At 38.2% G+C, this 27892-nt stretch overlaps 1 protein-coding gene across 7 annotated transcripts in view; it reads left to right on the top strand.

Annotated features, from left to right (window-relative positions):
- The window catches only part of SORCS2 (sortilin related VPS10 domain containing receptor 2), a 538682-nt gene that overhangs the window by 460296 nt on the left and 50494 nt on the right, over positions 1 to 27892 (top strand). For all 7 annotated transcript variants that reach the window (XM_064711730.1, XM_064711728.1, XM_064711726.1 and 4 more), the window contains exons 10-14: positions 4749 to 4895; positions 6269 to 6371; positions 14076 to 14152; positions 21207 to 21298; positions 22763 to 22870. In XM_064711730.1, coding sequence (XP_064567800.1) covers positions 4749 to 4895; positions 6269 to 6371; positions 14076 to 14152; positions 21207 to 21298; positions 22763 to 22870 — 527 coding nt within the window. The remainder of the gene's footprint in view (positions 1 to 4748; positions 4896 to 6268; positions 6372 to 14075; positions 14153 to 21206; positions 21299 to 22762; positions 22871 to 27892) is intronic.

Raw genomic sequence — 27892 nt, 5'->3', positions numbered from 1 at the left:
CTCTGAAAGGCTAAGAGCCAACAAAATTAGATATTGGACAGCAAATTCACTTGCTTTCAGTACATGTTGTGCCAACAGCATTTTCTATGAGACCAACTCGGCTGTAAACAAATCTATCTTGTATTTTAACATCAGCGCACTTGGCAAAATAAAAGACTATAGTGTTTTGGAAGAGTATCAGAGGCTGTTATCAATTCCATTCCTGTTTAGGGAATGGAATTTCAGTGTAATGAATTTCAATGTAACATTTGCTCTAGTTTTGTTCTTTCTGGCTGTTATCAGAGCTTTAAACTGGCTTTGGTCTGACTCAGTTTGTCCCATTACATGTAATTTGCCTGGTGTTAATTTAAAAAAAAAAAAACAAACAAAACTTTAAAGGTGCACCAGACTTCTTTGGCAAAGGTTTGTAGTAATTCTGGATACAAGGCACACACTGACAGAACTGTTAAATGGCTGTAATTAGACTCTTCTTGGAGGGGGAAAATGATAGTGCTTTCTTCCTCCTTATCTCCTCCATCTTTCTTTAGCTTTTTCTTTCTAAATGGCTGTGGTAAAACAAAAAGGTCTCTCATTACTAGTGATTATTTTCTAGACTCAACCTTTTTAGAAATGAGGCTTCCTAATGAGTGAAGCTACACATTGTGTGTAGCCACGTTCCCACATGGTGATTTATCGATAGCATTAATTTGCAGCGTTTTACTCTTGGGCAGCCCTGTGACCAAGCAAAGCTAAAAAGCAGTCAGGTGCAATCTCTGCTCCTTGCACCACCTGTAGCATGTAATTTCAGATAAGTTGTACAGAGATGCTACCCCTGGCTATCCTTTTGTCTACAAGAATTATTAACTTAATTCAGTTACGCTGATTGTTTAATAATTTGCCAATGTTGCCGAGGGCATATTAGATAATGCAATTGTAGTTTATTGTGTGCTGGATCAATTTGTAGGGTTACATTAAAAAGAAAATGTACACATGATAAGGAAAATACACATGGAGCCATACAATTCAATTCTTTTAAGCTATTTTTGAAATTGAGTTGCTTTATAGGAGAGCACTGATGGCTTCTAGATAGCTTGCATGATAAATAATTAGTGCTCATCTTGTTTACTAGAATGGGATCAAGTGCTCATAATGTGTGCGTTGTTTACTCAGTATAAAATTGCTAATAAATAAAACACATATTGCAGCCCTTGAGGATGGGATTTTTTAAATCTAATCTTGGTTTTCTCTTTTGAGCATTTTAATGCAAGTATCCCATCTTGGGGAGGGGAACCTTCAGTGCAGAACAGAGACAGTCCTCGGTGGTGGAAAATTTCTCTTTTTGCCAGTGTGTAATTCTCCTTAAAATTTGTGCTGTTCATCTTTGTTATCTTCTGACTGCACTTAATCTTTTACTTGTACATATACCATAAAATTTTTAATAGGTATCTGCCCGTCTGTATTAATTTTCTTTTCTATGCTTTATCTTTTTTTGCACCATATTTCTTCTCATGTTTCACACCTAAAAGGGAGCAATTTACAAATACTTGTTTAAAGAAGAGAAGAAAAAAAAATTAAACCCTACATGACTGTCCAAAAGGAGCATGCCTCTGAATTATGTGATGGTATACAAGGAGCATGTCCTTGAAATTGTGTCAAGTGCTGCCAGTGTGAAGGACTCACAAATTTGACATAAACATATTTGCAGAATGGGCATACTAATGCAATACATCTGCATTGGTTCCTGCTGTGACTCCTTATGTAGACAAGAACTACATGAGTTGCAGTACACTTTCTTCATGCCTTTTTTCCCCAAACAAATTGTATATATTTAAATTTTAGTCACAAACATATATGATATAGCAATAATTTCTACATTTCAGTAACTGCTGCTAATAAACACAGTGGGACATCTGAACTGTGCTTCTTGCTACCAACTAAAACAGAATATTGTTGGCATGAAATATCAGAAATGTAACAAGGAGCAATTAATAAGTCACAGCAGAAAGTCTCAGGAAATAATTTTATAAGGTACAAAGCGCTTTTCTAAGTGTACTGGGGAACAGCTATCCCCTGAACTGTTTAACAAAATGGGTACTCTGAGAACTAAGCTCAAAGTTCAAAAAAATCAGCAGAAAGGTGCTTTGAATTTCCTCCTGTTCAGCTGTCTTGAGTGGCTCCTGGACTGTTCATCTGAGTAACTGAGCACTGCACAATGTTGAAATGTCTTCTTTTCCATAGCAACTTACTGTTAATGTGAATCTTTTCCTTTCTTGATGGAAAGATACTTATCTTGCAATTTTAGATTAGGGAACTAAGTCAAGGAGTAGAATGTACAGAGGAATTTGAGTGCCTTGGCATCACAGTCTAATCCAGGAGATAGATTAGACACACTTCATTTCCAGTATTTACAGAGTCAGGTGTGTATTTGTATAGGCCACAGGACAAATGAAATGGAAAATGCTACAGCAGGGGTGGGATGTGTTAAAGATGCCATTTTTTACACACCATAATTTTGTGTTAGTTATTGGGTTTTAGATTAATGCACCACTCCGCACATGATATTTCTGAACTTGCTCTGAAGATAGATGCCTGAAACCTATTTATTATTTCAAGCAGGGTTTATGCCTTTCATTCAAAGTGCAACTGCTGTGAAGTGCTGGTTGGCTTTTATCTTTTAAAGCAGCAGTGAGAGAAGTTAACTGAGACACTGGAAGAAATGTTTTCATAACCTTTCAATAGATAGATAAGTGTTTGATAGATTCAAACACTTATGTCCCATGTTCTAGAGAGGAGAAGTTACCCTAGAGCTTGGTTAGATTAGAGATGGGAGTGGCAATGGAGAAAATTTTAGCCTGACTCCTATTTGATGATTATATGGAATTATTAAATATTCATTAAACGAGTGGGTGGGAAAGGGAAAGAGAGGAGAAACAAAAATAATCATGATGCAGCACTGGTGTTGCCATCCACAGATTAAGAGGGAAACCTCAGTTGCAGTTTCTGATCTAATTATTGTTTAAATATTTAATATTGTGTTTACTGGAAGGAAGACATGCACAGAAATTTTACCCCAAGTCTGCCTTCCCACATAAATATTTGAACTGCCAGGCTTTTCATGGCTGAACTGTCTCTTGAAGGTAGACTATGTAAAAAATCCCCAGCAAGATTAAAATGCTTTGAAAGTAAAGAAAGCAGGTTCATAATTTCTTATCCTCCTTTCCTTTTCTCACCTGCACTGCAAATAGTTGACTTTTATGGTATGTTTGACTTGAAGGTGGTTCTGAACTTTCAGCATCCTGGATAGGTAACCCAATCACATATGCACAGGATTTGAGAAAGAAGAAGCTTGTGAGAAAGTAGAGTATTTAAATGTTTATACAGAATTTTTTATATAAACTTATATATGTATTTCCAAGTTCTAGGCTCTTACAATAACCAGCAGAACATTCACTTTCTCTGTAGGTTTGGATCAGTTCCTTCCTGTATTTATAAACAGTGAGTATCCAATCTGTAGCCTGCTGGTAGGGATGCCTGCTTTTCACCTTCAATGCAGACTTCTGCTAAATGAATGTTAAATGGAGTTAAGACCTGGCAGTTGGAAAAGAAAGGAACAGTAAATATTTCAAATGAAAAAGAAAAGTTCAGAAGTGCATCATGTTATCAGGAGGCAAATATTCCTGATCATTCAAAGAGCTATCTGTCTTGTGCATTTATTTGTAATGAATGGTTCAGTTTTGCTAAGAGTCAGCACCCAAGGAGATAAGCAAGCTGTACTGTGCAGGAAATGTGTATCAGTTTATATATGTTGTCCAGAATTTTCCAAAAATTCAGGAAGTCTTATAAATAGTGGCAAGGGAACCAAGAGCACTCTTAAGGAAACCTTCACTTTTAATAGAAGACCTTATTTTGTGCCCATGGGTGGAATATACATTAATATGTTAATAATTTAAATGTTAGGGCTAGAACTAAACATATTAAGTTATAATTACTGTCAGGCTGCTTCTAAAATTATACCCATTAACTCTGACACTTTGACTTGCAGTAATTTTCTAATACAGGCTGTTTTGAAATAAAATAACAGGCCAGGAGAAGAGGGTCATTTTTTGTTATTATTTTTTTCTCCATGTGTTAAACTGGTGAAGGGTGGAGTGTGGAAGCATTTCAGATGGTTGAGAGGGTGATTCAGCCCTCAATGTGTCTTCCTCAGAACTGCCTGTATTAATTTCCTGCAAAGGACAACAGTGCTTCCCAAATCAGTGTTATTTTAAAGGATATGATACTGGGTTGTGTTATTGTAACATATTTGTGTGATATGGGCACAGAAATTCACGTTAAAAGTTAGATGGTTGTTAAAAATTGCTTTCATCATTTGTAGAACAGCATTTTAAAGATGTCCATATTTAAAGAAAATGGGGAAATTTTATTGGTGAGACCATGCTACCATAATTTTTATATTTTGCTATATAAATTAATGTGTTTTGCTATATTAAACATGTATTTCAATTAGCCTTCTGACATGGAGAGAACTTTTAAAATACATTTAGAAATAAAAATCAGTTTGTAATTGTCCTTGCATTCCCCCTTTCTCCCTTTCCTCTTATATTTTTGCCTTCCTCATATTTTTTTAAGGTATCATCCACTTTCAGTTTCCAGGAGAAACTACCTGAGATACACAGTTCAGAGCCACAAAAGAGCAGCTAATCAGGGATAATCCTTGTTGAAAAAAACGTGTATGTGCTGGATATTAACTTTTCTTCTCTATGCTTCAGGTCAGAGGTGTAAAAGGAGTCTTTTTGGCCAACCAGAAAATTGATGGGAAAGTTACAACCCTGATAACCTACAACAAAGGCCGTGACTGGGATTTTCTAAACCCTCCAGACATTGATATGAACGGCAAACCCACCAACTGCAAACCTGTAAGTGGCTCTTTTTGGTGTATCCTCCCTTTAAAGTCTGCAAGAATTACCTGCATGGTAGGGTGTGCAGTAGTTCCAACAGCTCAAGAGCTTTGTGCCAAGTTTAGCAGCCAAACTAGCAGGGAAGTGGGCTTGCATTGCATGGTCTGGGGTTCCACAGGCTCTTAGTCCAGTCATCATGTAGAGTGAGGAGTCAGGGCTTTCTAGTGCACTGCATTTCATATTTGAGATCACTTTGACACAAAGAGGGCACATTTCTTGGGTGTCAACCATACAACCCAGTTTAGAATAATCATGGCAGTCATTTGTGACTGGATATATGAGGCACATCATGACTCAAACACAGATTACCAATAATTTTTCTCTTTCCATCTCTTCATATTTTTGTTTCATAGTAAACCAAGGTAACCTTTGGTTACCTATTAAAGGGAGCTCCTGACAGTTCCTTGAAAATGAATACCATGGTAACTTGCATAAAGTATTCCTTTCTTTTTGTAAGATATTATTTCTGTTTGTTTAGATGTCCCAAGTGCCCATAGTATTTTATTATTTGCAAGGCTGTACTGAAAGCCTTATATTTTTCCCACTGACTCTCTGCTCCTGGGGAGTCAAAGCTCTGCATTGGTGGGCAAAATAAATGTTGTAGTCCTGCCACTGCCAGAGCTTTACTCCCTCTCCCCATGGCAGAAGTGAAGGGCTGGAGCTGCTGGCTCCCTTTTGGAGAGTTCAAGGCTGTGCTGCAGGGCTCCAGCCTGCAGGGTCTGGTGCAGATCAGTCTGAGATGAGTGGGACAATGGCAGTGGCAGCAGCTCCCAGGCAGAGCTGGCAGCTGGCCCCTGGTAAAGCTCCTGGTCACATTGCTGTGAACAATTTGACCTTTGAGTGCGCTGCACAAAGGGCAAGAAGCAGTAAGTTGCTTAGCAAGGAGACATGATGTGTCCTAAAGTCATTGTGCTATTTTTCATGCCACTTTTTTACTAAAAAAGGCATTTCAGCCCAAACAGTTGTTTTTAATAATAACTTTACTATTTACCTGGGACCAACAAACATGCAATACTTGTTGCAGTTAGTTAAAATTTTTAAGCAATTATCCTGTCAGAAGGAGGTTTGTATAATAATGCTGACTTCATTGAGTTTGGAAATCTTTTTGTTGAGACATTGACACACTATGCAGACATCACCAGAGACTCTTGATATAAAGTGAAGACTGATACTTCAGACTGGAATTTGGCTCCATGGGAAGCAGCCATTATTTTTCTTTTATGAAGACATACATTGCTGAAGCTGCTCCCTGTCTGGGCTTTCATTTATTCTAGGAGCATTATTGGTAGCGGCGATTTTTAAAACGTGTTCTCTGCTTCTTCCCCCACAAGCCTGATTGTCACCTGCACCTGCATCTGCGGTGGGCAGACAACCCCTATGTGTCAGGCACAGTGCACACCAAGGACACTGCACCAGGGCTCATCATGGGGGCAGGTAAGTGCATGGCATTGCTTTGGAACACCTGAAATCTGGCAGGGATTCTTTGGAGATGTAGGCTCTGGATTTGTAGGAATACCATGCTAAAAACATTGCCAAAATAAGGCTTTCCTGCAGAATAATCCTTGATCAAACAATTCCATATATAAGTTAAGGGAACGCCCAGAGTTGTGTCCTCTCAGAGGGATTTATATCATTCATCATGCTCTGCTGTGCTGCGCAGTCCCTCCTTCCCCATTAATGTGCTGTGGAGGTGTGGTGGTGGCTGAAGGACATGTCCTGCATTCTTTTTCTCTGGAAGTGATGTGCAGTCCCCTCAGCATCATGAATAACCCAGAAAAACAGTGGTCAATCCTTTGTTCTTTAAGCCTGGATAATTTGTCTTGTAATTTTTATTAATTCCTTTCTGCCTAAAGAGAGAGGAATTGAAAGAGGCTGTGTTGGGAACAATGCTGGTTGTGGCTTCTCCATTATAACTTACATATGGAGTTATGTCAGTGTGAAGTGGAATTTAATAAAGGAAATTCCATTGCAGTGTTGAGCACTCATCAAGAAAAACATTCACATAATTCAGTTTTGCTTTGTATCTTTGTAATCCATCTATTCATTTTATTTAACCTTCTGTTTATTTGTTTCAAAATTGTCTAAATGTTAATGATACTGAGAGCTTTTTAAACTTGTATTATTTTATTCTTATGTTATGGATAATGTTTAGGTGAAATGCACACATGTAGGCTTTTCTTTTCATAAAAATGCATCTGTTTTTAATGAATAATGGCTTCTACTTCATCTTACATTAGTCTCTGACAAACAGCTTACTAAGTTGAAAGTTCCCTGAGAATGTCAAGACGAGAATATTTGGTGCTTAAAGAGAATAACAGCTGCTAGTACTGGTAATTTTTAATATAACTGAAGACTTCAAGTTTTTCTGTAATGTAAAGAGTGTTCAAAGTATTTTACTGGAGACAGATCTACCCGGTGAAATGCTGCTATGTTTTTATTGGTACGAATGAGACTAAGAATTTGGGCAATGCCCTTGCAGATAGATTCCTAATATGTGTTCAGGTCAAACTTCATGAATTCAAATGTTTAAAAAAATATCTTCCATTTCAAATGTCTTCTTTTTTTCATTAAAGTACTCAAAATGTAGATTCTTAATTTTAGCCTCATCTTATCATGCTTAAATGCCTTCCATTAACAAATTAATCAGTGAGATTTAATTAGTCCATTATTCTATTTCATTTTTCTTTCTGTTTGCACTGTAATCTGATGTGTTGAACTGATATTTGTTGAGATGTTGGGTTGTGTTCTTTTGTTTGGGGTTTGTAGATGTTTTTTAAATGCACTGTTTTCTGAGATCACATTAGGGAGGGCAGGTGGTAGAAGAGCATTTTGCCCTTAATTCCTTTCTAGAATGGGGTGACATTTATCGCTGTGACATTATCTTACTCTGCCAGGTAGAGAACTTGTCAACAACTTTCCTCAACATGATCAGGAGAGAGTGATTTTGATAACATTCTGATGTCACGAAGAAATGAACTAATATGTTAAATTTGACTTGCTGTGGAGCAACCAGTAATGTAATGGGAATGGTAGAAGGCACCCTTGCTCAGTTGCAAGCCACCTTGCTGTTAGCTACCTATCCCCTGGGTAAGGTGGTGGGAAAGTGGGAAAAATTTGAGTGCAAGAAAGTGCAGTGTTTCCTTTTTCTGGTAGAAGAAAAACTTCTGTAGCTGAAAACAGAGCAAAGGGATCTATTTTGGAGCCTTAAAAAATACTACAGAGCAACTGCATCCCCTTGCCAAAAGATTACCTGAATCAACTCTGATTTTGACTTGCATTTACATTATTTGGATGCCCAGGTCATCTGGATTCAGTGCATGTGTTCAGTCTTATCTGGCAAACCTTATACCCTTGTAAACTTACACTTCTTATCAGAAATTCTTTACATAGAATGAGCCTGAATTTCCTTTGGCCTGATCCTTGAAACTGATAATCCTATATGTTGATTCAGAGTCCTGAATCAACATAAGTGTTAGGTTCTTAGTAGATCCAGGAATCAGATTGTTTGGGCCACATCACACACTATTGGAATTTTACCGTTAGATTTAGGGAGATCACATCTTCTGGAAATGACTGAAGGTGATAAGATCTGTAAATGTCAGTTGATCACAGCATGTCTAGGAGTCACCAGTGCCTTGTGCTGTAAAAAGCAAAATTATTCTTGGTGTGAAATAGGTAAATAATTGCCAGCAGAGAGAGAGAATTATTAATACTCTGGCAAAATACTGTACAGTGACATTATTAATACGACTATGTACAATTCTGATAATCAATTTTCAGGACCAGTGAGCAGGTGCTAAGAAGGTCTCTTTGGCAGTTGATGGAAATAGAGAATATTTACAAGAAAACCCCCATTAGCTGAAAAACTAAAGGACAGTAAAGAATATGCTTTTTTCTCTTGGCAGGGTAACCACAGGGTAGAAAACAAGTGGTAGAAAGGTAGAAACAAGTGATGCAAACAAGTGGATAAGAACTAGAAATATGGTTCCTAAGCATAAGAACCCTATCAATCAAAAAGCAAAAAAAAAAAAATCTCTTTAAAAAGTGGATTTTGGCTTCTTCCTGGGAAGCTTATACAACACAGCTGCTTTTGGTAATGGGAAAGCTATTCTGTGACTGAAGTAAAGTTTTGATATGGAAAATGCTGGAAAAATCAGAGATCAGAGACTACTGAATATTGTTTTAATTTTAAAAAAAGGAATAATTAACTGGTGAGCTGCATTTAACACCTAGAAAATTGGGAAAATTTAACCTCTTTAATAAAATCATAACATTGCATCCTTTTAAACTCATGTTTACAAATAAAACCCCCATTCTGTTAAACTTGCATAAATAGTTCTAAGGAACTCATATTTTTAGCTTCTGTCTATATAAAAGTTGTTCAGACAGAATATTAAATTTTGTAGCTCCATACGAAAGTGGTATTTTAAATAACTGCTTTGCTCTCTTTAAGAAATGCAATAGGATTTTGCATTTGCATTTGATTTTTGTGCATTTTAATCTTGGCAATGACTTCTATTTCTCACAGCATCAGCTATGAAATGTGTGTCAATTGATGTGTAAATTTTTACTATAAACTTGCTAAGGACTTTTCTATGAAAAATGTTTAGAGTAGTGTAGCTTTTTCAGGTGCTAGTTTACAATAATTGCCTGCTTAGCTTCCAATCCAGATGGTAAATCAAGCAAGCAGTAAATTCTGCACATTCACACAAATTGAGGAAGTACTGGAGAAGTTCTGTTTACTTTTTCTCATATCAGGGCCAAATATAGTTGCATACATTGTGGTGAATTTCTATCATTTTTCACAGAGGTAGCACACTAGGATGCCTCTGTCAAAAAAGGATAAGGGAACAGGGAGATGATTGAGCATTTTCCAGTACATTTTGGAGGGAACATCCTAAAATTCCTTTAAATTTTTGTCACATTTCTCTATTCTGATTCCCCACTCCCTCATCTGAACACATCTTCAGCTTGCCAGGCAAAACTGTGTGTCTGGGAGATTTAAATACAAATTGGTTGTATGTTTGTTCTATACTGTGACTACAAGATTGCAAACCATGAAATTTGAACTTATTGTGCATGGCCCAAGGGATGTTACAACTGTATTAATTACCAGTAATCCAGGCAAGGCTCATCTCTCTTTTTGGAGTAGGTGTCTGTCGCAGTCGAGGCGGTCACGACATAAAGCAGAGACCACAAGTAGTCTCAGTTGGTAACACTTGGCAACAGTTTATTAATGAAAATGGCTGATCTTTTATACACTTTCCAGTTGTTTACCCTTCTTCTACCTTAGCTATTGGCCACAATAATTCAATATCATGCCATTGGTGAAAAGTTACTCTGACTCCACCTAACTTTCTAAAATCGCTTCGTCCAGCTGCAGAATGCTCTTATCTTCTTTCTCTCGATCTCCTTGGTTACGGCCTTGGAGAAAGCTCCTTATCAGCTTCTTCTTCTTCTTACTTCTTGCTCCTTTAGCTAACAGGCCCGCTGCTAGCCCCTTCCACAGGTGTCTGCCTGTATGCTCAATTTAAATGATTGGAAAAGATTTTTCATATTAGAAGGATTATCTAAGCATTGCATATGGGGATTATTTCTTCTTACTGTAAACATGTTCAAAGTCACATATAAAAATATGGGTAAACACAGTGATAACTAGCACTTGAAACATGTAAATTGATGGTAAATTTTAAGTGAAGTAATCTTCCATATTTTTTCTGATCCAGTAAGAACCTGCAAAAATTTCCCTCTTGAGATCTATATTGAGAGCTGTGTTTGTCACAGATATACCCCTTTCCAGAGAGCTTTGCTGGCCACCAGACATCACTGGAAAACATTGTTTTCTTTTACATCCCTGTGCTATCAGCTGCTAAACTGTCATGTGCAGAGGTACAGAAAGCTTGGAAAAAAGCTATATTGAACAGTTGTTAGTGTCTCTGTATTCTAGTTTTTGGTACTGCCACCCTGCTAGGATGGAACACATGTTTTTATGCAGTTACTTAAAATCAGCCTTTACTCAGACAAATGAAAAAGCAAAAGAAGATTTCATGTATCGCAAAACACGTTTTGAAAAGGTTTCTAAGAATACAAGTAACAGAAGTGAAAAATTCCAGTTCTTAATCAAAAACTGGAAAAGGCAGGCCAAAATATTTCCTTTTGCTTCCTGAATAGAAGCAGTGTCAGAACATAACAGCAGAGCAAAACTGACTCAGGCTGAGTCCATGTAGCAGAGTGTCCTGGCTGTGTTGGCAAAAGCCTTTGGGAGAGTGTTTAAGGACAATTCAGGTGGGTATCATCCCCCAGGCATTGGAGAAGACACACAAATGAGTCATTTAGTCACAAAAAGAATACAAAATATTGTAAGACAAATTTGAAAAGCTTCTGTATTACAAACAAAACTTGCTGAAACTGGATGGCAAACACTCTGTATTGTGTCAGAGGAGTTTTCAGGGCACTGAGATCAGAAGTCCTGTGAGAATGGTACCATTTGTAGCTGTGGCTAGTAAAACCTTTTCGTGGTTTAAGTCCAGCCAGCAACTAAGCATCACACAGCTCTTTGCTCACTTCCCCTGCAGGAGGATGGGGGGAAGGGAATTGGGAGGGTAAAAGCAAGGAAACTCATGGATTGAGATAAGAGCAGCTTAAATAACTTGAAATAAATAAAAATAATAAATTGAAATTAAAAGAAAAATGAGAGAGAAATGAAATCCAAGAAAAGGAAGTGATGTAAGTGAGGACAGTTGTTCACCTCCAACCACCTGGTGCCCAGCCTGTCCCTGAGCAATGCCCCTGCACCAGCCTCTCCTCCAGTTTATTGCTGAACATGCTGACACATGGCCTGGAATATGCCCAGGTCAGCAGGGGCCTGGAATTATAACTGAGCCCACCAACTCCTTTTGCTCTTTTACCAAGAAAAGACAGTAAAGGTAAAATCAGAGCTAGAAGTCATGTCTGTCTTTTAATGGAGCTGCAAATACAATGTTGCTAATGTCATTATTAAATCAGCTGGATAGAAAAGGCTTTTTAATGAAGCACAAGTAGATGCTGTTTAGTTTACAGAGTAATTTTCCATTAGCAAGGCAATTTACCACTGAATTCTTTAAAGAGCAGATCCCTAGCAATACTCAAAATAAAGACCTAGTCCTGCAAGTAGAATTCAGTAAGTGGTGAAAAGAGGTAGAATAAACAGCATTTATTCAGGAGCAAAACTAACACTACATTTATTAAAGTTATCCGTGTAAAGAAGAGTGTAGACCGACAGCAGTATGTTAGATTCTAGCAAGCAGATAAATATTTCTGCTTTCAGCTATCCTATAGAAAACATTCTGTGATTAACTTCAGGAGCACAAGAATATGTCCATTTGCAGGTGATACAGCAGTGAAAAGTATAACAGAGGAAAGTAAGAATAACAAAAGAAATGTGTTTTGTATATGCAGTTTATCAAATCTTCCTTCCCTTCCTTCAGACCTGAGAAGGTGATTTCTCGTTCACATCTTCTAGTGATCAGATTAATCTTAAAGCTGTATTTGGGGAGAAAATATAACTGAATTAATGTCTGCAGCTTTCCTTTTGGAACTATTTCATTTGTTTATATTCATGGGAGGTCTAGGTTGGATATCAGGAAAAGGTTTTTCACCCAGAAGCTGATTGAGCTTTGGAACAGGCTCCCCAGGGAAAGGGTCTCAGCGCAAAGCCTGCATGAGTTCAAGAAGCATCTGGACAATGCTCTCAGGCACATGGTGTGATCCTTGGGATGTCCTGTGCAGGGCCAGGAGTTGGATTCAATGATCATGATGGGTCCCTTCCAACTCAACATATTCTATGACTCTATGAGCAACTAAATCTTTACTGAATTATGTGATAAATGAGGGAATGTGGAGTGTGTTGGAAACATGAAAACCCAAGAAAAGCCCAAGAATGGGAAGTGGCATCTTCTGAACTGTTAGATCCAATTTAAAGGAATTAACTGACTCCTATAAATTCCCTGATTCAATATAAGTATTCCAGTCCTGTCTGGGATGTATTTAGGATTTAATGAGGTAGAGTTATCTTATTAAAGAGTGGAGCACAAGCACCCTTGATGGTCTAAATAGTGTGTGTATTTTGGGCAGTGGGTGCTGTCATTCCTCTTGGGAATCTTTCAGCAAGCACACTCTGTATAAACAGATCTGGTGTAGTGGTTTAAAACCAGCTATTTATATAATACACAAGTGAAATTTCATAGTGCTGTTCTAATCTCAAGTGTTTTCTTTCATAATCTCTTCTGCTTAAGAGGATCTGATAATTTTCATCTTATTTCTACAGTGAAAACATTCAAACCATATATTTAAGTCTAAATCCCCAGGAGGATATCATTTCGAAGGAATATTGTGCCATGCATGATTCTCCCCTAGAACATTAAACTGCCTGATGGTTTAATAATTTGCTATTTGAAGTACTGCATGTTAAAAGATGGAGATCTCTGTACTTGGGACTGCATCTGCTATCATCTTCCCTAAGTTTAACACTTCTCTTAACTTTGAATTCAGTTAACTGAATTCCCCTCAGTGCTATTTGTCAATATATTCAGTAATTTTCTGCTTAATATTTAGGTAAATCAAATAATTCTGCTTTCAATTCTTTTGTATTTACTCTTTTTCAAAAGCCCTGTACCCTCTTTTCGTGTTGCTTATTTCCCCAGATTCTAGGCTAGCTACCACTTCATCAAGTTTTAAAGATAAAATATTTTATTTTAACAGTTTGAGTACAATGTGAATAACTTCACAGAATATTATTAAGGTCAAAGCTTCTGAATTTATGGATGTTTCATACTTACATCTTAAATATATGTTGTTTCATAATAAATTTTCAGCATGCAGGAACAAAACTAAAATGTTGGTCTCACTTCTGCATTTTGGTATTAGAATCAAGCCTCATTGCTTCCACCTATGGAAAACCTAGCAATGAAAAGGAGGACTTTGAAATTGTACATATGTGTTTGTAAAGGATTTTGCTGGTTCTACCAGAAATGAAGTAAGCCTGATGTGTTTAGTTCTTGCTCTGACCTGGAAACTTCTGACTCAGACTGGCATCAGGACTAGATCCAATCTCTCTTGCTCATGTGGATGCAACCCTTGTTTTCTCCTCTTTTGTGACAGGTAACCTGGGGTCCCAGCTGGTTGAGTATAAAGAAGAGATGTACATAACATCTGACTGTGGCAACACGTGGCGTCAGGTAGGAGGCATAAATCATCAAAGGAACCTGGAAATAATTCTAATGCACCAAATGTGATGAATTATGTAATGCTTAACTAATCTTTAGATACTCACTCTTTTGAAGGAGGTGGTATTATTATCTCCAGTTTGCTTGAAAACTAAGAGATTAAGAAGGTGATTTTCTAGGACTCAAATTGATCAGGCTGTCAGGTTCTGCTGAAGTTCAAATATTTTAGTCTTTTTAAAGATCCTATAAGTATCTTATGCAAAAAACATGGTGTCTGTTTTGGTTTTTAATAATTTAAGTAATCTTCCTATGCTAATGATGAAGTGGACTTGGACTAGATCTTGCAGTACAAACATTCTGAGCTAAAAGACATAGCTTAGGTACAAGAGCAAAAATTCTTCTCCTTCATAGTCTGAAAGCTGTTACTAAAGCATAAACTTTTTCTTCATTGAAACGGAGACAGTTAAAATATATTTTAAAAAAATAATAAAAGTTTTTAAGTCTTTTGGCATGATTTAATAAATTCAGGGACTACAAATACCAAAGTGTTAAAAAGAGAACAGTGATATCATAATGCTACTTGAATTCTGGGTGGCTTTTTCTTCCACTGGCTAGTGTCAGTTGAAGCATCACCTTTCCTCATGTGTTGTTTCCTAAGCTGCTCTGTCTCAGTGTGGTGGGTTTGCCCTGGCTTGGTTCCAATCTCTCTCTGTCACTTCTCTCCTCAGCTTGACAGGGGAGGGAGAATATAACAAAAAGCTCATGGGTAATTGGTTGGTCACCAATTACCATCACAGGCAAAACAGAGCCAACCTGGGGGGTATTTATTTGATTGCAAATTAATAGCAGAGTAAGATAGTGAGAAATATACCCAAATCTTACACCACTTCCCCCTACCCGTCTCTTCATCATGGGCTCAACTTATTAATTTTCTACCTCCTCACCCTGAGCCACACAGGGGGATGTGGAATGGGGGCTGTGGTCAGTTCAACACACATATCTGTGCTGCTCTTTCCTCCTCTCAGGGAGGACTCCTTACACCCCTGCTCCAGTGTGGGGTTCCTCCCACAGGAGACAGCTTTCAATGAACTTCTCCAACATGAGTCCTTTCCATGGGCTGTAGTGAGTTCTCCAGAGTGGGTGCTTCCCATAGGCTGCAGCCTCTCAGGAGCATGCTGCTCCAGCATGGGTGTCCTCTGGGATCATAAGTCCTACCAGCAAGCCTGCTCCAGCATTGGCTTCCTGTGGAGTCAGAGCCTCCTTCAGACATCCACCTGCTCCACTGTGGGGTCCTCCATGGGCTGCAGGTGGATCTCTGCTCCATCCTGAATCTCCATGGGCTGCAGGTGGATCTCTGCTCCACTGTGGGGTCCTCCATGGGCTGCAGGTGGATCTCTGCTCCACCCTGGACCTCCATGGGCTGCAGGTGGATCTCTGCTCCACTGTGGGGTCCTCCATGGGCTGCAGGTGGATCTCTGCTCCATCCTGGGCCTCCATGGGCTGCAGGTGGATCTGTGCTCCATCCTGGGCCTCCATGGGCTGCAGGTGGATCTCTGCTCCATCCTGGGCCTCCATGGGCTGCAGGTGGATCTCTGCTCCATCCTGGGCCTCCATGGGCTGCAGGTGGATCTGTGCTCCATCCTGGGCCTCCATGGGCTGCAGGGCACAGCTGCCTCACCATGGGCTGCCCCAGGGGCTGCAGGGGAACCTCTGCTCTGGCACTTGGAGCACCTCCTGCCCCTCTTTCTGCACTGACCTTGGTGTCTGCAGGGATGTTCCCCTCTCGTATGCTCACCTCTTCACTCCTGTTGTAGTTGCTGTTGTGCACTTCTTAAATACATAATCCCAAAGGTGGTACTGCTATTGCTGATTGACTCAGCCTTGACCATTGGCATGTCCATCTTGAAGCTGGCTGGTGTGGGAAAGCTTCTCTAGAAGTGTCTCAAAGAAGCCACCCCAGTGGACTTACCTGCTACCAAAACCTGGCTGTGCAAACTCAATGCACTCAGCATAGGGGTATTTTCTTTCTCTGTATATGTATATAGAAACAATACACTATATCATATTGATTCTACTTATAATAGATATCCAGGATTAAAAAAAGCATCCTCAAAGGACCAAAGTGTTTTCAAAAAATAATTTAATTTCAGTTAGTTCAGCTGAAATAAAATTTTGTTATTTTTAAAAACCATTAAGTGTGAAAATATTCTCAGTAGTGTTACTGACTGAGCTTGGGGAATTTGAGGTTAAAAGGGAAAAATACAGACAGTTTCTTATATTGCTATTGTAGGGTTCCATTAGTACTCTGCAGAGTACTTTAAAAAGAGTTGGTTATTTTTGTAATGATAATGTCCTTTGATGTTTAAAAGATAAAATTTTATACCAAATTCCATCTTGAAATCTACTATACAATAAATAGGTGTGTAAATGCAAAAGCCTTCCAGGATTTACAGTGGGTACTGTGTTGTTTAATACTTCTCAGAGGCCTCTCATAATTTCTTGTCAGCATTTGCCAAAGTTTTATAGTTTTTCTGGGGTGAAAAATAAGAAGAAAAGAGGAATGAGATCAAATTAATATTTTCACTGCTTTTTATTTGTAGAGACACACAGGTAAATGATATATGTTACAACTTGACCCTGAGGTGCCTAATTATGCTGTAAAATCAACCACAAACTGATCCCTCATTGTGACAGTCAAAATGGCAAACAACATTGCTAGCTCTATGTTAATTGAAACTCTTCTGAAGCCCTTGAAAGAGCTTACTAAATTCTAATATTTGTGATCAGAATGAAACTGTAGATTATTTTATGTATTTCATGGCTTCACTGTGCACAATTAAACAATTCTTTCAGAGGACAGCAGCACATTTCCTTTCTCTGCTGGAGTTCTTACAACAAAAGAGAAGGCTTCAGTCAGGTGATACAGGAATTTAGATAATTCAGTAAATTGCAGGTCTTGTGAGCTGGTGAAATCCTGTGCTTTGGCACAACACTTTAAGTCTCAGCCTTGGAGTCTTTGTGGTTGTCATTAATGAGGGCCTGGCACCTTTCTCACAAGCTCACATGATGTTACTGAGCTGTGTACAGAGGAGGAGAGAAGCATTTTGTGCTTGGGTATAGAGACAGAGAATGAAGAAAAGCAAACATAAGCGACTTTGGGGAAATTGTAGTGCAAGGAATTAATTAAACCTTTATTGACATAATAGCAGTATTTGTTCATAGGACTGTGGATTATAGGACTGTGGGGAAGGTCAAAGATCCTGTAATTCAATGATGTGCTCTGAGACTCAAACCTTCCATAGCTTGCATTTGATGTGGTCATGTAAGGATTCAGGAAGACTTACCTATAAACACAGCCAGAGTCCATAGACAGAAATGAATGCTCAAATAAGAGGTTTTGAAATTAAGTAAATTCTGGTGATAAATAGAAATATCCAGGAAAAAAATCAGAAGGTTGGTGAGGAGGACTGTAAATACAGTCAAGTGATATGCAAGTGTCAAAACCCACAAATATAATATTATTAATTTTTTTGACCTCTGTGTTAGGTCAAACATCTGTGTTTAGATAACATAGGCCTGTGATAGAGGCACAGTATCAAACATGCTTGAGATCCCTGCTCTGCTGCTCCAAAGACCAAAGCAGAGTGGTAAATTTGTCTGTGCAAACCCTACAGTAGAGCAGGCTGGGTGATCCTCTGGCATGCACTGAGCTCTGCAGTGTCTGCATCCCCACTTGTATGTCTTTGCTTCAGGGCTCCCCTGGTTGGCCAGGTAATGGGATAAATTTATTATTGCATTTCATCCATTGTTTTGTGGTTGTTCCTGCATCCTGCCTGTGTCAGCTCATACAAGGAGCAAAACCAAGAATTGTTATTATAAACAACCATAGTACCACTTGTGCTAGTTCCAGTTGTTCTTCTACCTTTCTGTTGCATAGCTGAGCTGGTTGTTGGTATATCTTGAAACCATCACTCTTTTGTTTGAAGAAAACTGAAAATTGTGGCAATGTACTGTACAACATTGCCCTGTAAATAGCAGTCGTGCTTTAGGAGATGATTAGCAAGCAGCTTAAACATCCATGCCATGAACTGGACTGTAGAAGAAAGGAATCTCACCTTGACATTATCATAAAATACATAGGCTTAGAGTCATAGAATCATTAGAAAAGACACTTAAGATCACTAAGTCCAGCTGTCAAGTGCCTAGTGGACCATGAAGATGTAGCCTGAGGTGAACTCATGTTTATTTGAAAGATTTCTCTGTCTATTATACCAGGAGAATAATATAATAAAATGTGTTAATGAACATGAAATATTAGGATACTCTGTTAAGTGCCAAGGATTACCTTATGTATACATATGAGTGGTTTTATTTTATTATAATCCTGGTATCTGTTCACAAGTCTGGTTGCTGTTGTTATGTTAACAGCATCTGTTACAACACTGTACTTGAAATTCAGCAAAGTATTTATACACCAAAGAGTAAGCGAAAGGTCTGGATTTCAGAGGAAATGGCATAAATAAAAGGAAGAAGTCAGCAATAATAAACCTTTCATATTTGATCTGCTACCAGAGTAGCTCTTGCAGCAACAAAGTGTTCAGCAAAACTAATGAGGTTGCAGAGAAAGCCTTTTGGATGTCTAGGAACTAAATCTAGATCTCTGGAGCTTTAGTCTGCTGGTTTTTCGTTGGAATGTTATTTATCTGTGTCAAATCCTTGTGTATCAAAGCAACTTGGAAAACCTTTGGTTAAGTGAGAATACATGTTTTCCTGCAGGCATCTTAGGAGATAGATGGTAACACTTATAAGCACAACAAAATAGGATGTAATTCCAGGATTCCAACCCTGAGGATGTCCAACTGTGACTCATTCTGTGTAGAAAAGCTTCTGTTTCCAGATTTAAATTTAGTAATGGATATCACTTGAAATAAAAAAGTAATCTCAGGAATTTTTGTTTATTCTTGCAACTTCTGTAATGCAAAGTAAAATTGTATGGCATCTATTTTTTCTAGGAGCACTTAAATATGCTCTCACTGGTTTTATGGAGCTGTTCCAATTTCTTCCAACAGATATTCTGGCCTGAAATAGCTGCTGCAGTGTTGGGACAGACATAGGAAGAAAAGCATTTACAGCAAAAGGAAGAGGGTAGAATAGGAGTTGATATTGTGATTATATAGCACAAAACGTGCACAAAAAATTACATAAATAGGTTATAAAAATCTTTTTCTGTAGTGGCTGGCTAGTAGTAAGGATCAGAATAGATTAATTGCCTGCTTTAGTTAATGAAGAGATGTTTATCAGAATTCGTGGCCTGCTGTGAACTCACATATCTCATCTTCATAGGTCTGAACTTCATCTCTCATGCTGGGACCACCTTTGCCTCAGTCCTTTGCAAAATGTTTGTCTTGGGCTTTTTTACCAGAAAGTAGAGATAAATATTTACCTTTGTGATAAACAGGCATGAAACTGTTCATTCTTTTCAATGTATTGAAGATGAACAATTATTTTCATAAGGCTTTCATACATTTTGTTTATAAAAAAATTGAAATGTGTGCAAGAAGAGCATGAAATAACAACTGCATTAATATGCCTTTGACGTGTCCTCTGTGCTTTATAGTGTGCTAAAGCAGGGTTATTAAAATGCTACATGAAGACCTACCATGGTGCTTTTCTGGGAAAGGCTGATTTGCATTAAGTGGTGCAGGTATCGGCTTCCTTTATCTTTGGTGCTGAAGCTATGGGAGACTTTGTGTCCCAGCACATCCTGTTGCATTTTGGTTTGAGGGAAAGGTCAAATAAAGTTTAGAGGAGGATCAAAACTCTGCTTGCTTATCTGACTCCAGCTGATCTCATCCTTTTGAAGTACATCTAAAATTAATGTCTGTCCTTTACGGAATTCTCTTCTAAAATACACAGCTGGGGGAATGAGTAGATTGGACTATCAATGCCTCATATCAGGGGTTTGCCTGTAAATTGGCAACACTGAAAATCTGATCAGACACTTGAAGCCCTAGGATTCCATAAAATATATTCTTACTAGATGAGAGGAAGACTGAGTTCTCAACCCAAATTAAATGCTTCCTATTTTTCAAGTAATTGTGAGTGTTGTGCTGTAAGATATTTTCACCCCAGCTCCAGCTCAGTCTTTCTGAGAAATCCTCTAAATGTAGCATTTCATTTTGCCAAAAGAAGAAAATAATTTACTATTGTCAGTATTTTTTCATTTACAAGGCAAAGTAAAGCTAACCTTTATCATTTTCACCTTTGCTTTGTGAAAGTATACAGGAGACTGCTTGTTTGTCTATAAAGGCTAAGTGTGTATAATTCTCACATATCACTTGGTTTTGTGTTTAATGAACTACAGAGGTTAATTACAAAAGTAAATCCTGTCTTAAAACAGATTTTAGATGTAAACCAGGAAAGGTATCTACCTGTGCTTTTATTTTAGTACTGCTAGTAACCTCTAGAAAAGGAATTAAAATAATTTATGAAGTTTTTAATCCTTTGTACCATTAAATCAATATTACATGTATCTTGGTTCCAAACTCAAAGTGGTCTCCATGGGACATCACATAATATTTGAAATTAAAATCACTGACACTGGAAATGCAGAAAACATGCTTGCACCAATTATTTCAGTTTCTGTAGGAATGTCACAGACAGCAGTACTTTTTCTATTTTTCTTAGAATTAGACTGAAAAGCATTTTATTCTGCAGGATACACAGAATAAGACAAACACCAAAGTAAGGTGATGGATCACTTGGTGATATATAATAGAAAGGAATGCAGAAGGGATTCTATGAGAAATATAAGCTTGGGCTAAAATCACTTTAGGCAGTTTAATCTGACTGTGATTTGAACCTGAACATTTTCTGATTCACCTTCTTAATTTTCTTTTCTTTTACAGCTGGGAGAAATATAAGACTTAACATGACTTTTATGTTCTTTTCAGTTTGAAGTGTGGACATTATAAAACATAAGTCTCTTAATTCTTGTTTGCTTGTTCATTTTATTTCAGCTGTTTTGTACATTTGCTTAGCCAGCCTTTCTTTGTCTGACTTGTAGGTCTTTGAAGAAGAGCACCACATCTTGTACTTGGACCATGGTGGAGTTATTGTGGCTATCAAAGACACCTCTATTCCTCTGAAAATACTCAAGTAATTCTACAGTCAATTAGAGTAGAGCTGTTGTGTACTCAAGACCTCAGGCAAAGTTCAGAGTTTAAGATAAGCATTTCATTGTGATCATGTATGAAGCACAAGTGGAGTCAACTTAATTTAACATTCATTGAGTCAACAAAAATGCAGCTGGATGTTTACTTTAAGATTACTCCATGGTGCTGAAGATACCATGGCATCATGCATTAATCATAATAAAATTTTCTTGCAACAGTGTAGGCATTTTTTGCTTAAAAGACTGTTCTGGAACTCTACAGCAGAAGCTGTGTTCAGCATAATTGTTTATCTGCTGCTGGCTGGCACCAGCAGTGCGTGTCGGTGATGCTCAGCCTATGCTGTATGTGTGGCTTAGGTGAGCAGTCAGGAGAGTTCATTGGGACTGTTAAGTCTCTGTCCTCTCCAAGGACCATAGAGAAATTGGAAAATTGCCCTGAGTTTCTCTGGCAAGAGCAATTTAATGTAGAGTGTGGGAGCCAACAGGTGAAGGACTTATTTGCGCTTATATGCTGTGTAAATTGGTGTGCCAGAATCACAGCTCATCTGAGATATTCATGCACAAAGTAACTGCAGTGTGCATAGATCTTCTCATAGGTGACAGTGCAGCAAAAAAAATGGCCTTCTCAGCCTGTATGGCAGGAAAGGTTTGTTGCAAAGCAGTTTGGTATAGAATATCAAGTTTTAGACTGCATGATAGTGCAGCAAAACATGGTAACCTTGTGTAATGGCACACAGAACTATAATCCTCAGCATAAAAATACATCCTTAAAAAAGACATTAAAAGACATCTTTATCACTTGTGAATTGGCTCATTTTTGCAGACCTGTGTTATATACATGAATAGGAGCTAGGCTCTGTACCTGTACCTAGGCTCTTTTTTATCTGGACTGAAAGCCATCATTAACCTACTGTCCAAAAGACCTGAAGGAAATGTACAGGAAAAAAGAGACTTTGGGATGCACATTAGAAATATGTTTTGCTGATTCATCAGTATCTTTTGCAAATGTTTAAGTGGATGGTAGCAGCCATGAAGGACCACCCTCATACTGGTGCCTGGAGTTAGTGCACCTCCCATCTTGTACCAGTTGGCCTCTCATGTTTCACGGGCCTCTGCTTACCAGGCATTTACCTCAGAGACTACTATAAAGAATGAAATGTGAATTAATTAGCTTTTGAATCTTCAAGGTAGCAGGATAATTTGTTGACAAAGCTGTTTTTAATCGACCTGAGGAATTTTATTTTTGTGGAAAATTTATTACACCTTCTCATAAAAATTTTAATGCCTGGATAAGGTGCTGAGAAGATCACATTAATATCATGCACTCTCTAGGCACACGCTATTTTGTGAATGAAAATCATAAGCTTTAGTAGTGAGGGAATTTTTAGAGTGCATTCTGCTTTGTATACCAATAGCTGTAAATTAAAGCATTTTCTTCTTTTTTCCAGGTTCAGCATAGATGAAGGCCAGACCTGGAGTACACATAATTTTACCAGCACTTCTGTCTTTGTAGATGGACTACTTAGTGAACCTGGAGATGAGACACTGGTTATGACGTAAGGTTTTGGTTTCACCTCTGTTTTCAGGGCTCTCTCTCTGTATGTATTTCCATAGGTTTTCAGCTGTGCATGTTTGAGATGATCCTTAAGTCAGTGGCTTTTGCTTCTCACAGTCACACAGACACTTACAGTAATGTCTGAACTTCCCTGGTATGTAACCTGTCTTTCAAATCATCTGACTGCAGTATTTCAGATTTTAAAGATTATGTTCAAATGAAATCTTGCTAAGTTACCTCTGGGAAGAGTGGAATAATAGGACTGCTTTACAAATCTGCAAGATGCAGGGGAATAAATAACTATTTCCTCTTGGGTATTTTTGTTTTCTACAGATTTTTAGTCAGATCAAAAATGTTAAATATCTATTGTCTTGACTGTGTAAATAACTGTCTTAGTAAATAGCACTGCAGTACTTGATGTAACCAAGCACTGTGCTATCAAATATTTGTTTTTATTCTGTGCAGTCACAGAGGCAGATGCTGTGAATAGACTTAAAAATAACCAAATTCTGCAACTCAGAATTGTTTATCCTGTTTATCTGTCTTTTTCCAAAGGAGGAGGGACATCTGGATCTGAGCTGCACATTTTGCTCCATCTCTAGGATAAATGCTAGTATTTTAGAAGTGTCTGAGAGTAAAAAACACCTGTCCAGTAGGGGAGAAAGGCACATGCTGCCTGCAGCCAGAGAGGGGAGTGCAAATAGGTTGTTGTGTGTGCTTCTGTTGTAACAGTTTGTGTGATTCTTTATATTCAGCTCAGTGTGTTCATGACAAGCTTTTTCTCCCAGGAGTTACAAATAGAGCTGCCTTTGACATGTACCAGTAGCATTTTCCCCAGGGAAAAATAAATTAATAGTCCAGTGTATAAGGGACCCTCAGCAAAGCAGAAATCCTACTGTATGTAATGTGCTTCCAAGGATTGTGCCAAGTTCATAGCACTGTGCAGACGTGGGGTTTGGGCTGTTGGTTGTTTCTCTCTTTCTTCACTGCCCCATTTATCCTCCATTATGCATCTATAACCTGAAAAGAGCAGTATTATCCCATATCTCTCTCTTCTTTCAATACATGTTTATTTATGATATAATATATGCCACATGGAGACACTTATGCCTCTGAATGAGGGATTTCCATTGATTTCAGTAAAAGTAGATGGATCAAAAGCTTATCCCAAACTGTACTTACTGGCAGATAAAATGATGTGTGGTGACTGTATGCTCTGGGCTTGGGGTTCTTTCCTTATTAAGTATCATTAAAAACAGTGATTCTGTGAAGATGTTCCTAAATACCTGGCTGAATGGGCTAAAGAGCTCTTGTAAAACATGATGCCTGTCTAAAATCATCTATCTAAAGTACATGGATCTGCAGCTAGATTTGGTGCATGAGCCCAATCTGACAACAAAGGCATAATGTGACTGTATATATCCAAAGGCACAGCAAGTGTCTGATTCTAGTGTGTCATGCCAGGCTTGTCGGATCTTACTTTTTAGCTAGGTTTACTGAGCATGGAGGGTATCAAACATTCAATAGCACAAACTGGCCCTGAACATACATGCAAGTTTCCTACCAGATTCTAAAGACAATGAGGGAATAAACCTGCAGTATGTGTTTCATTGTTGCCAAACTACCAACTTCTTGGTCTCTCCCACTGCTTTTGACTGTTTTCCCTTCAGGGCGATGTTGTCAGCCCAGTGGTGCTGTCTGACTTTATGTCAAGACCTTTTGTCGTTCTGTCTGGCTTAGTCCATTTTTCCTGAAAACCTATTCTTGTACTAAATTATTGTGCTTGACTTAATCTACAGTGATTTGTTGTTTTTGAGAAATACACATTCCCTGGGGAAAAAAACAAAAAAAAACCAAAAAAAACCCAAAAAACAGAAATCAACTATTCTATATTTTCATTTTGTTAGAAATTAAATGTTCTTCCTAGTAGAACATGGTGAGATGACCTTGTAAATGGTAATGGAAATAAATTAATTGAGGAATCCCCAAATCCATTGCCAAGGACCTAGTCTGATATATTTTTCTAGTACGGGAATTTGATTTTCTTCCTTTGGTATGGAATGTGCTTGAATAAAGACTTTGAATAAAGAGTATGATGTCAAAATCTTCATAAATTAGTAGAGATAGCATAATTCTGAAGTGGGAAGGTAATAACTGAAAAAATGTGCAGCAAAATTAAGGAATAGATAGTATTTCATTTAAAGCTTCTAAAATAGGTTCACAAAAGAGTCAAAAGAGTATTTTACATGTCCTGAAATTGACTGTTAAGGTAAAATCCTGGTTCCACTGAAGTCAGTCTGTGTGTAAGAGACTTCTAATTCTCCAGCATGGTGTCTGGGATATTGACTGGTCTTGTAAGTGGCTGGCACTTGAATTCCAGTTCTGTCCTCATTTATCCAAAATCACAGAATCATAAAGTTGCAGAATGGTTTGGGTTGGAAAGGACTTTCGAGGCGTTTAGTTCTACCCCTCCTCTCATGGGGAGGGACACCTACTAGAATAACTTGCTCAAAGCCCCATCCAGCCTGGCCTTGAACACTTCCAGGGATGGAGCATCCACAGCTTCTCTGGACATGGTCCAACGCCTCCACATCCTTCTTGTGCTGGGGACCCCAGACCTGGATGCAGCACTATGGATGGGGTCTCATGAGAGTGGGCAGAGTGGCAGAATCCTCTCTCTTGCCTTGTGGCCTGCAGTGCTTTGGATGCATTCCAGGATACATTTGGCTTTCTGGGCTGTGAGCACACACTGCTGGCTCATGTTGAACTTCCTGTCAACCAACACCCCCCACTCCTTCTCATCAGGGCTGTTTTTAATTCATTCCTCCACCCATCCTGTATTTGTGCTTGGGATTGACCCAAACCAGGTCCAGGACCTTGAATTTGGCCTTGTTGAACTTTATGAGGTTCATACAGGCTCACCTCTCAAGGCTTCAAGGTCCCTCTGGATGGCATCCCTTCGCTCCAGTGTGTTGATTGCACCACACAGTTTGGTGTCAGTGGCAGATTTTCTGTGGGAGGACTTGATCCCACTGTCCATGTTCCAGCAAAGGTGTTAAACAGCACTAGTCCCAATACTGACCCCTAAGGGATGTCACTCATTATTGTTTTCCATGCCAAAGTGAAGTGGTCTAGTAGACTTTACTGAAGAAACAGGAAAATGTGAACCTGGTTGCCTCAAGTCTACATTTCAGAAAGTTTTGTGTTTTCTCCAAAACAGAGAGGAAAGCCAAATGTTGACTTGTCAAAAGTTTTCATAAAACTCCGTTGTCATCTGTCAGTCAACATTAATCTAAATCATTCATCGAAATCCCCTGCAGTATTCAAGATATGTACATACAAATGCTAAGGAAAATATATTTTATTCCATTGTGCTCTGCAAAAGAGTTAGGATTTTTAGGAGTTTTAGTGGTAAAGTATTCAAAAACTTTAGGAGACTCATTCTGTTTTCAATCTGTCTAGATTTCCATTTCTAAAGAGACCTAGTTAGGAGTTTAGAAAAGATAAGCAATTAAGTATTCATAAATTTTAGGGAACTTGATCTGTGTAAAAATCAACCTCTAAATGAGGAGCTCAAATCCAGTATTTATTGCTAAATTAATAAGGTTTGCTAAGAAATTTTCTCAACTAGTGCATTTTCATCAAAATAGTGCATGGACTAGTAGGTTTTATTTTGTTCTAAATTTGTAAGAACGAAAGTTACTGCAAGCCCATTGAACAATACTGAACAATATTTTATAGTTGCAAAAATTACTTGCTAATACTGGATTGAGTAATGGCCTAACTCAGTGCAAAAGGAAGAATTTTTGTGTGTCTGAAATATTGATGTTCCTCTCCAGAGGAAATAGTTAATGTAATGAAAGTTTCAAACCTGTTTGAAATGCTTCTAAATCACATCTCAGCTTCTGGGAGTGTTTCCCAAACCAGGTTATTTAGATTGCAGTGTAAACCCAGTAGGCACAATAACATATGGTACCACAGACCATAGCCCCTTTTAAAAGGCCAATAAGAGGTTACATAAAAGAACTGCTTTTCTTTATGTCAGGTAGAATTAAAATCTTCCTTGTGGGTAATTGTATTTTTTCCAGAAGGCTATTTTTTTGTATTGTCTCACAGAATAACAACTTTGGATGCTGCTGGGAACTTTATGGCATCTCTGAACTTCTGCATACATATTTTTCTGTCTGGAATGCCCATTGTGTTCCTTTGGGTTCCTGGGTGATCATGGAAACAGGAAGATAGTCTAATTTTAACTTACTCAAAACCAGGTTAATGTTAATAGGTGTTAGATATTAGGTAGAGCTGTCTGGATTTTTGTAACTGTTGATTCTGCTAGGAATGTCAGCCTCACCTTTAACAATATCAATAGCAGTCAGCATTACATGTACTTTTCTGGACCTTATTGTCACACATGGCAGGACATTCCTTTTCCTGTCGTCTGAGTATCTTACTAGGTGAAGGTACTTCTCTGTGTTTTGAATTCTTCTCTACTGACTTCCTCATACTGCAACATTTACAAAAGGTGGATAAAAGATAGAGAAAGCCTCATTACGATGGAGAATAGCTGATTTCTGAAGGCAAATTCTGGGTTTTCTTTTCAGCTAGTTAATGTCTTGAATGAGAATCATTGCTCAGTTGTGAAATGGTTGTTCTGCCCTTTGCTTAAGAAGGAACATATCTGAGAGTAGATAGAGGAAATGTGGTGAAAAAAGCATTGAAAAGCAAACTGCTTCTTCTGTTTCAATGTAATCTAGATATCAGCTAATGCAGATGTACAGATCTCTGTTTAGCAGCGAGCCTAATGCTTTTGCTGTCATCTCTGTGGACACAGATGTTTGCAGAGCAAGTCAAAGCATTGCAGTGTCACCACCAAGTTGTGACTTTGGAGTCAACACCTGGTACTGCCCCAGTCTCTCACTCTGCTCAAAAGAAGTTTAGTGGGTAAAGTTTGTTCTTTAAATTTCTTTCCTTACAGTTTCATATTGGAGACAGAAGCACAGGAAGAGGATGCTTTCAGTGTCAC

This window comes from Zonotrichia leucophrys, chromosome 4 (assembly GCF_028769735.1).
Source record: "Zonotrichia leucophrys gambelii isolate GWCS_2022_RI chromosome 4, RI_Zleu_2.0, whole genome shotgun sequence".
NCBI classification, from domain to species: Eukaryota; Metazoa; Chordata; class Aves; order Passeriformes; family Passerellidae; genus Zonotrichia; species Zonotrichia leucophrys.
The sequence above is the reverse complement of the archived record's forward strand: the minus strand, read 5'-3'. Positions and strand labels throughout refer to the sequence as shown.